Source organism: Apteryx rowi, unplaced genomic scaffold (assembly GCF_003343035.1).
Source record: "Apteryx rowi isolate R43461 unplaced genomic scaffold, aptRow1 scaffold_101, whole genome shotgun sequence".
Classification (NCBI taxonomy): domain Eukaryota; kingdom Metazoa; phylum Chordata; class Aves; order Apterygiformes; family Apterygidae; genus Apteryx; species Apteryx rowi.
In genome coordinates this window covers 2127876-2143529 of record NW_020447209.1, presented here as the reverse complement: position 1 = coordinate 2143529, position 15654 = coordinate 2127876, and the positions used below count along the sequence as shown (strand labels likewise).

At 42.6% G+C, this 15654-nt stretch overlaps 1 protein-coding gene across 10 annotated transcripts in view; it reads right to left on the bottom strand.

The window, feature by feature from the left end:
* Positions 1–14860, bottom strand: part of NARS2 (asparaginyl-tRNA synthetase 2, mitochondrial) — a 50388-nt gene extending 35528 nt beyond the window's left edge. For 5 of the 10 annotated variants that reach the window (XM_026063754.1, XM_026063763.1, XM_026063778.1 and 2 more), the window contains exons 1-5: positions 14788–14859; positions 12876–12985; positions 12246–12366; positions 11388–11528; positions 7763–7843 (exon numbers count right to left, since the gene is read on the bottom strand). In XM_026063754.1, the coding sequence (XP_025919539.1) occupies positions 7763–7843; positions 11388–11528; positions 12246–12366; positions 12876–12985; positions 14788–14844 (510 nt within the window). In that variant the 5' untranslated portion in view covers positions 14845–14859. Of the gene's footprint in view, positions 1–1849; positions 1982–3328; positions 3558–4100; positions 4326–7762; positions 7844–11387; positions 11529–12179; positions 12367–12875; positions 12986–14787 lie in introns of those variants that run through there. The other 5 variants (XM_026063793.1, XM_026063810.1, XM_026063801.1 and 2 more) reach the window with 5 other exon arrangements.
* Between the last annotated feature and the right edge of the window lie 794 nt (positions 14861–15654).

Here is a 15654-nt window from a genome sequence, read left to right as displayed (position 1 = left end):
ATGGGGGTTTGACYGTCTGCTCAAAGGGGACAGCACAGAGGCCATTCAGAAAGCTAAAAGCATGTGGCTCTTCACTTCTCCTCACCTCTTGCCTTTGTAGGTGAGAAGTCAGGAGCTCTGAATCTTACTCAGAGCAAAGAATTGTATAATTTACACATTTAAGCATGGACAAGCTAAATCAGAAAGAGGTGTTGTAGAAAGAGAGGAGATAAAATGCAAAATAAAGTGTCAGGAAGGAAATATCCACCATTTTACAAGCAAGGACATGAACAAACAAAAGAGGCAGAAGTCTAGATTTTCTAGAGTGGTCTCTAATTCTGGTTTCCCAGGCTGGCAGAAGAAATGCCTGGATTTTCAGTGGAGTAACATTACACACACACACACATATTTATATATAGCCAAGGGCTCTGTCTATCTGGGACCTTAGGAGCAGGTAGACAAACCACATACCATGTTTTTAGGAAATGCAGACATACAAAATGAAAGTCCCTCTGGAATGTCTGTTGAGGAACAGTTTGCCCAGCAAAATGCAAAGGAAAGAAGACAGTGTATCAACCCAGTCTCCAAACATAAGTAGCGATTTTTGACTCTTTCTTTCAAAGATCAAGGGGGAYGGGGAGGCAGTAAAGAATTTCTATTATTCGGAAGTTCAAAGCTTCACACAGCATTACCTCCAAAATTCAATTTCTAGTCTGATGAGAAAGCGGAGGAGTATTTTCCACGTCAGGTGCACTAACTTCTAATAAAGACTTTTAAAGTCAGCGCTATTTTCCTTTCATGGGCAAATTTGTTTCCATTGTGCAAAGACCAACAGTAATCAGATAAAAAAAAAAAAGGAATGGAATGGAATATCCCCTCAAGACTTCATTGTTACTCATTCTTTAAAAAACAGAACTGAAACAATATGGAGTTGGAAACATCACAGCTTACACTATAGGCACTGAAAAAACACATGACGTTTCCTTTCAGYTTTTGCATATTTTTCAGGTCACTAGATATTTTAAGCATAAAAAAACTACACATATTGGAAAACTTTGCAAGTTCAGTATTGGATGATGAAAAATGGTCTGAAAATCCTATTAAAGCAGTGGTATATTTTTGTTTTTTAATGTACAGACATAAACCAAAAACTAAAACACCTCCACGATTAGAACTTTAAGAGTCATCTGAATGGACTGCGCTTCAGCAATTTTTAAAAGCAAAGATAAATGTGATTTCGTTTCAGCATTTCAATGTCATCCCTAAGCTTTGGAAGGGCCAAAGGTTCAGGAGAAAGAAAAAAGCTTAAAAGCTATTTTGAGATTTGGTCAACCTACATCCACTTCAAAAATGAATACTWCCTTCTGAGATAAGTTTGAAATACCCATTTTTTAAAAATGTAGCTCCCAGGAGTTGCGCTAAGTGTTGCTAGCTCTGYTACTGCCCTGCTGCCTCTAGCCGGCCTGGTCCTCAGCTTGCTTTGTCTTGGGGAGGCTGGGACTGCTGGGGTTTGTTTGCCAGCCTTTGATATTCTACARCGTGCCATTTTTCTCAATGAGTAGGAAAGTGCTGCTTTCGTTTTTAAAAAAGCTCTGCTGCTCATCACAAAGATAAAACAGATCATAAGGCAGTTTATCTCTTCACAACATCACACTAAAGAAAAGAGCGAGCCTGCCTTGCTCCACGGAGATCAATGGAAATATGACAATGCGTGGCTGCAACCCCAGGACTGCTTCCTTTCTTTCATCGGTTTTGCAGGTTTAAAAAACCCAAGGATGCAGAACCAGGCTCCTATTGTTTTCTTCAAATAAACCCAAGTATTTGTTCAGGAACAATAAGAATATGAATAAATATGCAAACATCCACATACCACAGCTGGAGGGCCATGGCTAAAACTCTAGAGAGAAGAGCAGAAGAGCTACCACTCCACAGTTGGTTTCTCCTATTGGAAGTTCAGTTCGGCTACATTCCTTGCTCCTCAAGTGAAAAATCCCACCTAATCCTGTAGGATGCAACTTTTAAACAACAAGAAAGGGACGGACTGGAAGCAGGAAAAGAACAGAAGGAATCAGCCGTGAAATCTCAAAACTTCCCCCCACATCCACAAACAGGATACAGCTGTCTGCAGGAGCTGGAGCTTGGTTTATTTATATGACTTTATGTCATTTTTCATCTCCAAATCAGATGTAATCTCAGTGAGGCAAGGGGAAAATAGAGACAACAGCAAGTGACTGGAGGATGACTGAAGACTGCAGTGCAACTGGACTTTTCAAAACCTGCAACCAGTTTGATAGAGGCCACTCAGGTCCTGAGATGCAACTGTGCATTGCAAGGAGCTGACGGGCTGGYCCTAACAGAAGGTGCAGAGCAAACGTAGCAAAATTTAGATAAAATTTTACCCCCTCCTCACCATCCTGATCACTTCTTCCTAAGAGCTGCCCACTTGATACAAAGCTTGATGAATGGGTGTTGTGAGCTGCAAAATTAACTCACCTGCCACTCCAGGGAAGACGAAATGCCTCCCTTTTCCCTCAGGAGCAGGAGCGACCGCTTCAGCAAGGCAGTATCCTATAACTAGCAGCTTCCCATTTCACATATGCAAATACTGACAAACTCAGTCGAGGTGGTTCCTCCTCCATTTTACACATCCAAACACAGAAACAGGCCAATATTTTCAAGCATCTGTGATGCAGATTCACGCTCAACCCTTTGGATCAAGCCTGCTTCTTTATTATAAGCAGGCATGTGTAATAAATGATAGAAGCCAAATTAAAAATAGCAAATAATGCTATCCCTTCATTGCTGACATTGAGTGAGACTGTTTTTCATGTCTTGGACTAGCAAATGAAGTAACAACATTGTGGTGCTTTTAGTTCATTTAGATGGACTTTTCTCTCACTTGCAAATCCAAAAATACCTACTTGATAAAAGACGGGGAGAAATATTTTGTTTGCTTTCAAGTTCTCTGCACTGTCTAGTGTAAAACTGCCCAAGTTACAGGGTGGAGAGGGGGAATCTTTCTGAAAGAACATCTTAACGTCTCAGAGTAAACGCACTCTGAACATGCCAGGATTGGAAGTTAACATCAAAGGCTTTTTATTCTCATTCTAAATACGAGAACAACTGGATTTAGTACTTGTTTTGCTCTCCTTCTCCTCAAATGTCTAATGATTTCATTTAAAATTATTCCCTTTGATGTCAGTCTTGTATTAACTTTTTGCTTTGGGCAATTAGCTTCAGGGAAGTATAAACCGTTTGATTCTGCCTTTCACTCCATGCAAGCCAAATGCAGGAAGGGATCAGAGAAGACTTGAAAAGCCCACAGAAATCACTGCTCGAGCTCTCTTACCGGCCCATGAGATGATGCTGTTGAAACTTCACGGTACCAGAACTTTAATCTGGACCTGTCCTCTGTGATGTCCCATTCTAATATGCGAGTGGGTTTTTCATTTTAGACAAATGCTGCAAAACTTAACTTCCCAAAAGACCTCCTTGCAGTTCCAGTCCTAATTCTGGTAAGCTGGAYAATATTGGGCAGTGGCAATGTTCAGCTAGACACTGGGAAATTGCAGCTGGTTCTGCAGAGAGAAACATCTCATAAATATGGAATAGAATTAGGGGCAGAGATGCAGCAGGTAGAAACAAATAGAAAGTGGGAGAGTCAGGAAAAGAAGAGAGCAAGCCTCCCCTCAGCCGAGTCCCAGCTTATTCCCATCTCTGCTGAAAAGCTCTCTGAAGGCTCAGTCTCCTAGGTACTGGCTGCCTCCCAGATCACGACGCATCTCTAAAGGGGAAACATCTGACATTAATACTATTGAGTTTAACCGTGATTCTCCCCAACAGATCCCAGCCTCCTTTGGAGCTGACAAGGCTATTTTTTAGAAGTACTGAGGGAATGGTAGGTGTAAATTTCTACATCTTYAGCAAATAGATGTACATATTTCTGGTTCCATGGTAGGCAAGACCATGGACCTGCATTCTTCATGGATCTAGAAACTTTCACATTCATTCCTGTGAGCATGTGGAGGGGAAAAAAAAACAAAAAAAACAAACAAAAAACCCAGACACCCACAAAAACCACACGCCACCATCTCTGGATGCATATCAGAAGAGAACAATACCTGGATGTCAATAAAGGCAATACAAAACACATGTGAGATCTACTTTAAAGAGGTGTGAATGCCAATACAGCTGTTGCGCTTTCTCACTCGYTGCATGCTGAGTTTTTTTGAAAGGCTACGGCTGCGCAGCAGGGAAGGTGGCTGCCTCAGGCCTCGTACTGGCTGAYGCGCACTGGGTCAGGAAGACTCTTCCCGGAGGGTAGAGGAGACTGCAYCTTCCTCACAGCAACTGAGGACAGTCCAATAAAGAAACTTTCAAGCGTTCAAAGAAGAAAAGACAGAGCAAGAGAGCCAGAAAGCATGGAGCCTTCAACACAACAGACTGAGCAGGAGGATACTGAAAACAGTTGGCAGCAGACACGCAGCCAAGCCACAAATGTGAAAGAAAGGAGGATTCCCTACGAGGCATCCCCAGAAAGGGACTGTGTAAAACTTCTTGCAACGGCCAAAGTCACTACATGAAAAAGAACTGTGAGGAAAGGATCTGCCCTGAGGAGCTCAGAGAGCTGAGGCAGAGGAATTATTCTCAGATTAAATTAAAATAAAATAAAATGGGCCATCTCACCCTGAATCTGAATTCTCCCTATTTCAAGAGTTACCTTGTCCTACTTTGCATTCTACTAAAATCCAGCTTTCAACATTCAAAGCTCTTTTGGTGCTTTCGGTGAGTTCATTTTAAAGAAGGCCTCACATGCAATAGGGCCTCCTGCCTCTGGTTCCACCAGAAGAAGTTACAGTCCAACGTGCAAAAACCTGCAAGTTGGTATTGCTGATGTTCTGCACACTGGTGAGGGTCTTGCTGGCTTTTTTAACACTTCAGGCAGTTTCTCCTCAAATCTAGCTTTCTCCCCCCTCATCACCAACTGTRGTAAACAGGTTTTCTCTGAAGTTCTTGCCATCCTGCAATTTTTTTTTTTCCTCTCTCCTCAGGTTATCACTCTCTTTTTAGTGTGATTTATTGTTAGGGTATTTCATTTTAAAATATTTTCCTAATTGATTTGCCTAGCAGAGAGGAAAGGGATTCCCCTCCACCCCTGTCCCAAGTCCTACTATGAGAAAATCCCAAACTATGCACAGACTAATCAGTACTCACAAAACCAAACAAAGATAATGAGGAAGCCGGACATATAAACAAACACAAATCCTACTGGATGAAGAGGTCTAGGAATAAAGGACCATATGCCTTTAGAAAGCCTTTCCCTTTTAATTCAAGATACTATTTCCCCATCTCTTCAGGTCTCGTGTAAAAGCAGATTCCTCTTCCCTTCACTTTCCACCATCTCTAAAGAATGCACAGGTCTGAACAGCAACTAGACATTAATTAGAGGATTAAAACTGCCAGTCAAGAGAAGACAGCTATTAAAAGACACAGGTTGACAGGGGAGCTAAACGCAGCCTCTACTAGGGCCCTAAAGGCTACTGATCCAAAGTTTTCAACTTTATCCACCAGCAGCAGGGGAGCTAAACTGGCAAGACTATAAGCTTCATGCACTTCAAACAGTAGATATATCTTAACTACTAGAAGTTCAGGAGCAAGGGGACATCAATTTATGTTCTGGTCACAACTGGAGGATTAGTTCTGAAACCACAAACCCAGGGTTTATGTATTTTTTAATTTAAAGAATCTACTTTGCAGATCACTCACTCCGTCCTATCACCATAATTCTTGGCTACTGCTTAAATATAAGAACAACAGTAATTCACTCTCTCCYTGCCCTGTGCAAGTAGTGAATTTAGGGTTGGTTTAAGAGTGATGTAACACAGAAGTCTGGGAGTGTGTTGATGTTTCGTTTGATTAGAAGCATATACAGGTTTTGATATGAATACAGCAAGAACACTGTTACTCTGATTTTTATCTGTCTGAGAGCAGCACWTCCATGGCCCAAGAAAGGCTTAATTTCCCCCAGATTTCCACTTGCAAGAAACAGTCTCACTGTTCCAGGTGAGTGAAGTGGTCACAGCAGGATAGAAAGTGGTCTTGGCTCTCTGTTAGCCAAGACAAAATCTGAGCAGAGGTYTGAAGAAACAAAACCAAGTCCCCACTAAATTACACCAGATGATGAACTGCTCCTCCAAAAGRAAACAGGAAATCAGGGAGAATTTCCCACTTCCTAGCAGCAAGTGCTGCTGCAAGTTTCTGAAGTCCTGTCTTTGTGGCACAGACCATCTAATGGGATATGATTCGGCAATTACTCCGCACCTTTCAAGCACAGCTGTCACCATGTTTCCCCACGACAGGCATCATTTTACACATAAGCAATCACACTGGAGTGAGATTAACAATTTGCCCTAAACCATGCATTTAGTTAAGATCCAGTTTATAAAAGTTTCAGTCTCGCACTTTTACCACCTCAATCAACATTTGCATCAGTGCTTCTGTTACTACAAGCCACCTACGCTGTAGTCCTGCATCCTTTACAGCTTTCAAGTGGATACAATTTGTACCAAAGACGTAATATACTGTACAGCTGCAAACTGTATAATGTTTTCATCATTAAGTATCACTTGTTTTCACATCTTAATTTGCATGCAACAGCCTGGAGCGAACCTTTGGTAGCATTAAGGGATCTCAATTCAGCAGGAATGATTTAGTTTAGCTAATCAACTCTATTGTCACAGCAAGCAAAAAGCTGAGCCGCACGTCCTGTTCTGGACTGGTCGGGGAGGGAATCACTAGGAGCACAGGTTAGGCCTCGAGATCCTAAAGAACCAATGCATGGAGGTTTTCTGTCATGAGGCTGTGCAGGCAGTGGAAGATGTGACCTCACAGCAAGCAACTGCTATTTCAGCAATTTTTCTTTTGCTTTGAGATGATTCACCAGCAAGGCTGGAGCCAATAAACATAAGTGGCAATAGACGCAATTGTTTGAGGCAGAAGAGTACATTTCAAATGTAGAAATATAAAGGGCAGATGGAATTTCTCATGATTTATGGATGTGGGGGTTAGGAATCATGAGAAATGTGTGGGGAAGATCTCAATGGTTATAGCTGTACTCAAGTTACATAGAAGGTTTTCACCAGAGATGTTAAGGCTTTCTGCTAGCACTTAATAAATGACAGATTGTGACAGTAGCTTGGTGGAGGGAGAGCTGGCAATATTGGTGGGAAGAATTCCTACATACAACAAGAGTAGCTTTTAGRGAAGACTATATACACAGGTGAAAAGCAGTTTTAAAAAAATTGCTGCTTTTCTTTTAAGGAGTTATCTCATGGTTCAAAGGAGGAGAAGCCAGGTAAATTATATTCTCCATATCAGAGCTAAGAAGTATTTGTGTGTAGCAGGCAGTCCCAAATGTCCCATCCCATCTCTTGGGTTCTTATGATCAGATCTTTCTGTTTATTAATATGTTCCATGTTTCTCTGCTATTCTTTGTAAACTTTTCCACAGCACCAGGAATAGAAAAACCTCATCAGTACAAAAAGTGCTGATTAACACACAAAACACCAAAGAAAAGAAAAGAAAAGAAAAGAAAAAAAGTAATGCATCTCTCTAACTCTGTCTCAATTATTAGTTGAGGCAAAGGACTACTATATTAAAAAAATAATCACAGAACTACATAAAGGAAAGGCTTTATAAAGACAAATGCTTCCTCTAACCTTCAATGACTCCAGAATTGCTCTGCAAGCAAAAAGCAAAGCAAATCCTACCCAAACCAACTTACCTCAATTTGAAAGAGTTCCCCAGCACCTTCACAGTCATTTGATGTAATTATGGGGGTATGAATATGCACGTAGCCACTTTCCTGGAACAGACAGGACACTAAAAGTTAACTAATTAAAATTATCAAGCATGAGCTTGAAGGAAGACATCAACAATTACACATCATAACACAGCTATTAGTCCCCAACCAGGACAACATATGYAACCTTTCAGGCAACTTCTGCCTTACATGGGCAAAGATATGGGACTAGCTAAATACTAGCATGATTTACAAATCCAAGTGTACTGCTTTGGCTTTTTCTCCATGTCTCCTAAGAGATTTATGCCATGGCTACTTTTTTTCGTATCTGTTTCTATACTATTCCCCTTTCTTTTCACCTCCTCCAACGRTGGGTTTCTTTGGCCAGTTTCTACCAAATTTGACCCCTACAGCCTCAACTCYTCAGTTTCTACCAGCTTTTGGAAGTCAGAGTTTGGGCAGAGGACAACCTTTTAGTGCTCTTCACTGAAAGAAATGTTCAGGTGTGTTAGATACCAGAAATCATGCACTGCATGGGAGAGCACCATTAAATCACCCAGCCACAGTGTAAATGTCAGTCATACCTCAAAGTCAAGCTGATTTTAAGACAGGGTATAAGAACCCTGGCTTGGTCATATTCTAGGTACTCAGAGAATCACCCATTCAAATAACGGTTTACMTATCCAGCAGAAGCCTCCAAAGCCAGGAAGACTGTAGGAAGAAAAAGCCTCTTCTCTGAGTTTCTCTGCAATGCAGCCGCAGGCTTTTAGAACAACTGCAACCCAATTTTCAAAGGAAGGGTATATCAAAYAGACTTTAGACAAATCCCATACAGCAAGCTGGAGGCAAAGCTGGGAGCAGAACTCTTCTAACCATCTCCTTCCTTGACTAGTCTGCACTGACAAGATCTTTCTGGTGAAGCGCAGAGACCATACCTGTGGATGCTAAGGAATCASAGCCAAACAAGAACCTAGTACTACCAGATTTCAACTTTCAGCAAAAGGAACTGGTTTTCTCTGCATTGCTGTAATGCCTAGCACAAASAGAGACCCTTTAAAATCAGGGTGTCTCAGCATTACCATGATACAGGCAATGGTGAAGCATATCTCATTGTCTATTTACACAGAACACTAATAAAAAGAAGTTGCCTTTAAAAGCTAAAGTTTCACAGCTTTCACCAGAGTAGCAGAAATCTACCATTCACAMCACAGGCCCTAGTCCTTAGCACCAGCTAGTTAAAAGGCTAGGAAGAGAGCAGCAGGATTTACAGCTTATCCTGTGAATCAAACTAAAGCCAAGTTAGATCAAAGAGCTTATAAGGACATGCAGAGYATTTTGTGGAAGTAACCTAACATGGCCAAAAAGGAGCAGAGTCCCTACAGTCAGCTCGAGGCTATTTTGGTTACAGGTGCAAAGAGCCTAGTTTGCTGAGTGGCTGGCAGGAGCCCCTCACAAAGATCCAGTTACAACACAGAAAGGTGGTTTTGAGCCAAAACTGCTTGCTTTGCCTGGGGAGGGTGGTTTTAGCCTACAAACACAAAATGYAGGTCTGTTCCATAATCCTATGCTYGCTCCAGAGCCATGCTAGYGRCACARCYTCCCATCCTCACACCAAATCACAGYGGACTATTGCCCAAATTACAGCAGCTGTAACCACTGCATGAGCAGAGAAATACATTTCACACAGAAGACCCTTTGCATGCTCTGGAAAGGAATGAGAACTGCAGGGATCAGAAGACTGGTGTCCAAGATTGTGGATCCCATAAAAAGCTCTTGCACAGCTCTCCTCATTAAAGCTCCTGAAATACTTCAAGTCACATTAGTGGCCTTGACAAACCTGTAAAGTAGTTAATCTACAAAGTGGAGGTTGCCATTCACACCACACCATTTCACTGTGCTGCAGAACAAYGTTCCTATTCCATGTGGACCACAATACTCAGGGAAAGACTTAAAAATGACATTTTAGCCTTCAATATCCAAAACTAAGCCATTTGCCATTAGTCATTCACTGCTGGTTGGAAATGATTAGGCTAATTTTTTTTTTTTTTTTAAGTTACAGAGAGTTTGGGTGACTTTTCAGGGTATGTTTAAAATCCCATTTATCTTCTTTCACCATTAAGCTCTTTTCAGTTTTGCACAGTGAAAACAGTGTGGTTATATTTTCTAGTTATTGTATGTTCTGACAATGCCAAGCCCTGAGACTGCAGCTTTCTTGGGAAGATGCAGGTGGCAATTGAAAAAAGACCACTTCCCTTTCAWCAGAAATGAAACTAACCACAGGCATGCTCCTGGTGCGGTGAGAGCTGTGACATAAGCATTTGCAAATATTTAGTCTTAACTTTAATACACCTGCTGCTGAAGTTAACAATAATTTGTATTTTTAATACTACTCAGCTCTTGAGCATTTTAACCAGGAAGATATGTCACAGTTTGAGCTGGAGTCACTTTGGAGAATTAAAGTCTTTGCCAGAATAAGATGCTGTTTTGTACCTCAGCTGGCTTCCTTGTCCCGTTTTGAAATTACAAACTGTTGYAGGTAATGCCATCTAGTGGCTAGACACTAGCACAAACCGATTCCCAAACAGAGTCAGATTGTCTATCAAGAGCTGGCACAAAACCGAAACCAACAGCAGCTTTACCTGACATATTATCTCTATCGAGCCTCTTAAAACTCTTCTAAGCACCATGCAATTTCAAACAAATAGCCAGCCTGCTCTGCCACTGTAAGCAAATTCAGGACCAGAAATTCAATCTCAAGAATTCGGACCTTTTCTTTGGGTCAGTACATGAAATAATTACTACATATGAACTTTGTAATCAGAACGCTTTGTTTTACTCGAACCAAAGCCACAGACAAGTTTATTTCAATGAACAGCTTTAAAAGAAAGGCCTCAAGTGTGCTACAGGACTTGCAACCTTTCTTTATCCACTCCCGCAGAGAATCTCACACTCTCTATACGGCATCTGGAATCAGTGTTAATCCACTGTCCCCTGCTGCCACTGCCTGTACACGGCCTGTACCAGAGCTCACAGCTTAAGAGTGTTGATCAGTCATCGATGAGATACAGGTGCCTCCCGTACATCAGTTTAAGATGCATCAAAACAGGAGTCTCTTAATCTGAAGTAACAGCACCCAGACAGACTTGTAATGCAGTAATAGAAAGGTAAGAACTGAAAGGAATAACATGAAGCTCTGAGTCAGTTTGTCTGTAGCCATCCAGCATCACAGATTTTTCCATGTGGGAGGAGGCTTCTGTCCAAGGACTGCAAGGTCACTGCTGAAGATGGGTTAAATGACTCCATATTGCATTGTGTTCCACAGACCACACACACTCGCARACAATTATACTGCAGCTTAGCGAAAGGGATAAAACAACTAACAGGAAACGGGTGGTAACACACTAACAAGACCACAGATGTGCTAACTTGATCGTAAGCCACGGTCCGGCCAAGGCCTCAATCAGGCCCAGACCTGAAAAGAAAACCACTGGGTGCCAAATCCATACCCTGCAGGCAAAACACCATGCTCCATCCCTCTTAACATGTTACTGCGAAACCCAGCCCGGGGGAGCGTTCGACACACAAGACTCAGTGCAGAAGGGACTACCTTGAAGAACGAGTGGATCGCTGCAGTGGCTTCGCTGCGGACTCTCAAGAGGGAGCTGAGCGTGTTGTTCCTGCATCGCAGGTGAGGGAACTGTCGGACATACTCCAGAGGGTGCCTCTCCTTCATTTTCAGGGGGAATGCCTAAAAGCAACAAGTGAAAAAAAAAAAAAGGATGAGAACATAAAGTCAATATAATTTTACTGCTATCCATGAAATACCATCGCTGCCTACTAAAATTCCATCTGTATTACAGAGCAGAGAAAAAAAATAATTGCTTTTGCCTATCTTTTCTAGTTATTTTGTGGATTTTATAACCCTTGGGGCCAGAGCAAGAACCATAAACACAAAAGAAGGCAGTCACATTCTGAAAACACTCCACCTTTTAACGTTGAGCCTCCTTGAAGACAGCTGCCCATCTTACTACTGGAATAGTGAGCTGGGTCCAAACGCACATGTTGATGCACGTGACAGATACAGTTCTTCTGCCTGCACAATCTGTAGTATTTAGCCAGTCTCTCTGCTTCCCCCCTTTGCATCCAGGCCAAACTTACAGCATGGAAACCAGCCGGCACAGGTAAGTTCAGGGTGGGGCAAAGGCACACTCAGATGCCAGCACTTGCATCAGTTTCCACGCGGAAACAGCTCTGCCCCAGAAGAGAGCTTTCATGGCGTTCCCATCTATTTGTTTCTCCTTTGATGTACTAGCCCCCGTATACACCAGTGAGGGATCAGAGCCTGTGGGAGCATTCAGACTTAAAGAAAATACTGTACGTAGCATGCTCTGTTAGATACCTGGACTTTTGAATTTCACTTYCCAAAGCGATCCTACCAGCTGGACTGCCTGCTGCAGTGACGTACCCAAGTATCACAAGGTCCCACCACACGAATCGTTTCAGCTTTCAGCTCCATGTTTTGCATCCTGTGAGGACTTTTGACCAGTTTCCCTTGCACTTCCACTGCGCTTCCAAAAGTCAGGTCTCTAAGAAACCAAGAACACCACAAACTAACCAAGCACTGACACAATCAACTACATTCAGAAGAAAYAGGCCCATTAATTTTGCTGGACCACTTGAGATTAAGCCCTATGGCTACAGCATCTCGTAGAATTGATGAAATGAAAACTTATTATATGTATAGGTGGCAACATGAACAGATTCACAGAGCTACAGAAGAGTTTAGGACAAGGCAGTCCAGAACGCCCACACAGCTACAGTCATTAAGAAAATGAGGTTCATATTAATTCCAGGGACCTGGAAGCTGAACCACAAGGCTTCAGCTAAGTGCAGACAGAGTGGTCAGACACTTTTCATCCTAAAAACACATCTAGAGGCCTCAAACTGGAGTTGTGCCTTTCCTGTGGTCAGGTTCCAGCTGCTGGATGTTCTTCCAGCAGCCTCAAGAGTCACTGGTACAAGACAGAAGGCCTGAGCAGATCTCTCCAAACACTGATCAACACACATATTTCTCCAATATCTCAAACTGACATACCTAGTTCCCAGGCTGGGATCAGCAACCACCTGGAGGTTTTCCAGAGAACTTCCATCATTTATATGCAAGAACAAAACCTCCTTCTGGGATCGGACAGAGCGGACCCAGCCCTAGAGGTAAACGAAAAGAGAAGTTTGTTACTGCTTGGCATGAACTCAGTGTAGTTACGCTCCTCTTCCAACTGAGCTGGACGCACCATTTCAGACCTATTTCAGCTTATTGAAGTCAAAGGAAATATTCCTTTAAGGGCAACAAAAATCAGTGTCAGTTTTGCTACTGACTTCAAAGAAAACGGGAGCAAAACCTCAGGCAGAAGCACCAACTTTCCGCATCAGTACAGCRGAGATCACTAAGATCTACCAGCATATCTCAGGAGCTGAGGATACTGAAATTGGCCAAGCACTTTGAAGATGAGAAGCATTCTAGCAACGTGCTTATTTGCAGTGTCCCTTCAAAACACTTCTCACTGCAATGAAACTAGGAATGCACAGTTCGTTAAGATAACACGAGCAAGGTTATTTTTATGATTTTAGTATCGTATTTTTTGCTGTACATAGAATCACCTGTAGGAAGATCCTAACTGAAATGTGTTTAAGTGCTTATGYGTCCTAAGTCATAGGGCTGCTACAACAATGATGTCACGGCCAATAGATTCAGGTGAAAGTTAAATATTAATGCAAAATTAATGTTCTGACAGTTTTGGATGTTTCTCCTTACACTTCAAAATCAAAATCATTTTCTAATTGAAATTTGAAAAATCGCCACTACAATTTAACAAATTATTATTGTTTGAAATGTTACCAACCTTCCTGAACACACACACACTGTTCCCCACAAAGAAAAGAAAAGAAAAAAAAAAAAGAAAAAGAAAAAAGAGTGCACTCTCACCCAGTTTGAACTAAAAAAAAAATACTACACAACAGCTCTCTATACCAGCAAAASAGCAGAACCGGCCATGTACATGTCAGGGCAATGACTTGAGTTTGTCAGATTTTCAAAGAAATTAAAATTTACAGTCAATACCCAGACACCAAGCAGAAGCAATAGCATCCAAAATACAACTCCCTTAGCTGTTCCTTAACACACTAGAGTTAAGGCAAAGTTGGCTTTAAAAGAAAAAAATACCCGCTGGGGTGCTTCCAATTCATCTTACAAAAATACTGTARAGAATAACAGAACACAGTGTTGATTAAACAACTAAATGGGCCTCATTTTTCCAAACAGTTTTGTCTGTTGTTTAAGTGTCCAAGTAGTTTCAATGACTTCAAACTGAGCAAGTGCTCTAGGGATTTTAGACCAGGAGGAAAAAAAAAAAAAAAATCTAAGCAGCCTAATTCTATTGTCTAGACTGAAGAAACCACAAGAATTAAACAGTACCAAAAGTAAAAACGATTTTTAAAATTACAGCATGACCACTAACACAGGTAAGGCATTATGCAGGCTCACATGAAGAGACACATGAGTACTAGAGACAGTCAAATCCAGATCTTACTTCCCAGTTAAGATGCACCAAACATTTTAAACCTGTCTTAGGTATTTACAGAGAACCCTAACAGCTCCCCTCTGAACAGTAAGTATCTACTAAATTGGGCTCAGGGGGAAGAACTACGGAAGATTATAATGCCATGAACCTAAATATACCAACTGTTTACCACAACTTCAGTCTTCTCTCCAGGGAGGCATTTTATCTGAAAGTCCTTTGCAGGGCGTCCCACCTGAAGCAGTAACTAATGCAAGAAACAAGAAAAGAGCCTAAATAAACTAAGGTCTGATCATCTGGACATCCTAATATTCTTATGGCKAAAGCAACAGGTGTTTAAAAGGTATTTGGCACAGTAACATGCCTGCAGCCATTGCACATGTGTGTTTCAAAAGCTTGTTAAATCCCTAGAAYGCATCATATACATTATACCTGATGTCTAATGCTTAATGTATAACGGCTGATGTTTTTCTTAGTTCCATTCCTCATAAGGGCTCCTTTCTGAAATGCACAAAGGCCCTAAACACAGGAATATTCTCAAGAGCTTCTTCCCACCTCATCAGGCTGTTCGGGGATTTAGTAAAGCAACGAGATGAGCCGTGCATCCTACCACGGGCAATAAGAGCACATCCACAGGCAGGCACTGGAGCAGTGGAGGCTGCGGCAGCAGCATCTCAGCCGCTTCATAACCCACCAGAGGCAGTGCGCAGCGACAGCTCCAACTCGGAGCAGACCACGCGTTTCGGTAACTGAACCTGGCCATCATAAGCTTGGTTTCAAGCTAGATCAGTTCCTCAGTGCAGTTTAATGCAAAAACACCTGTGCCAGGAGCACAAGAGAGGAGCAATGCAACGACAAAGGCCTAGGGCAGCAGAAAGGCGGTATCGCCATCTTGGGCAACAGTCTGTTCCAGCTTGGGTCGTTCATTAACTACAGCTGGGAAGCCTCTCTACTGGATCAGCTCCTTCCTGCCCCGCTAGGCCACGTCTGCGCACGTGCAGGCATACCAGCGGGCTGGGTGTTTTTGTGTCAAAACTCCCACCGCTTCACAGGCTGCTTCATCCAGAAACACGGACGCTGCCGCCCTCGGAGCCAAAGGACTTGCACTAAAAGGGGGAGGGACGACGCCCCGTCCCTCGGATCCCCGGCAAAGGCAGGGGGACCAGCGACCCCGCGCTGAGCAGGGGAACGAGCCACGCCGCCGCAAAGCCCGCTGCCCGCGGCCAGCCCTGCTCCACAACGGCGGCTGGCGAGGCTCCCGGCCCCCCGGCCCCGGCCCCGGCGCCGCGCACCTGCACC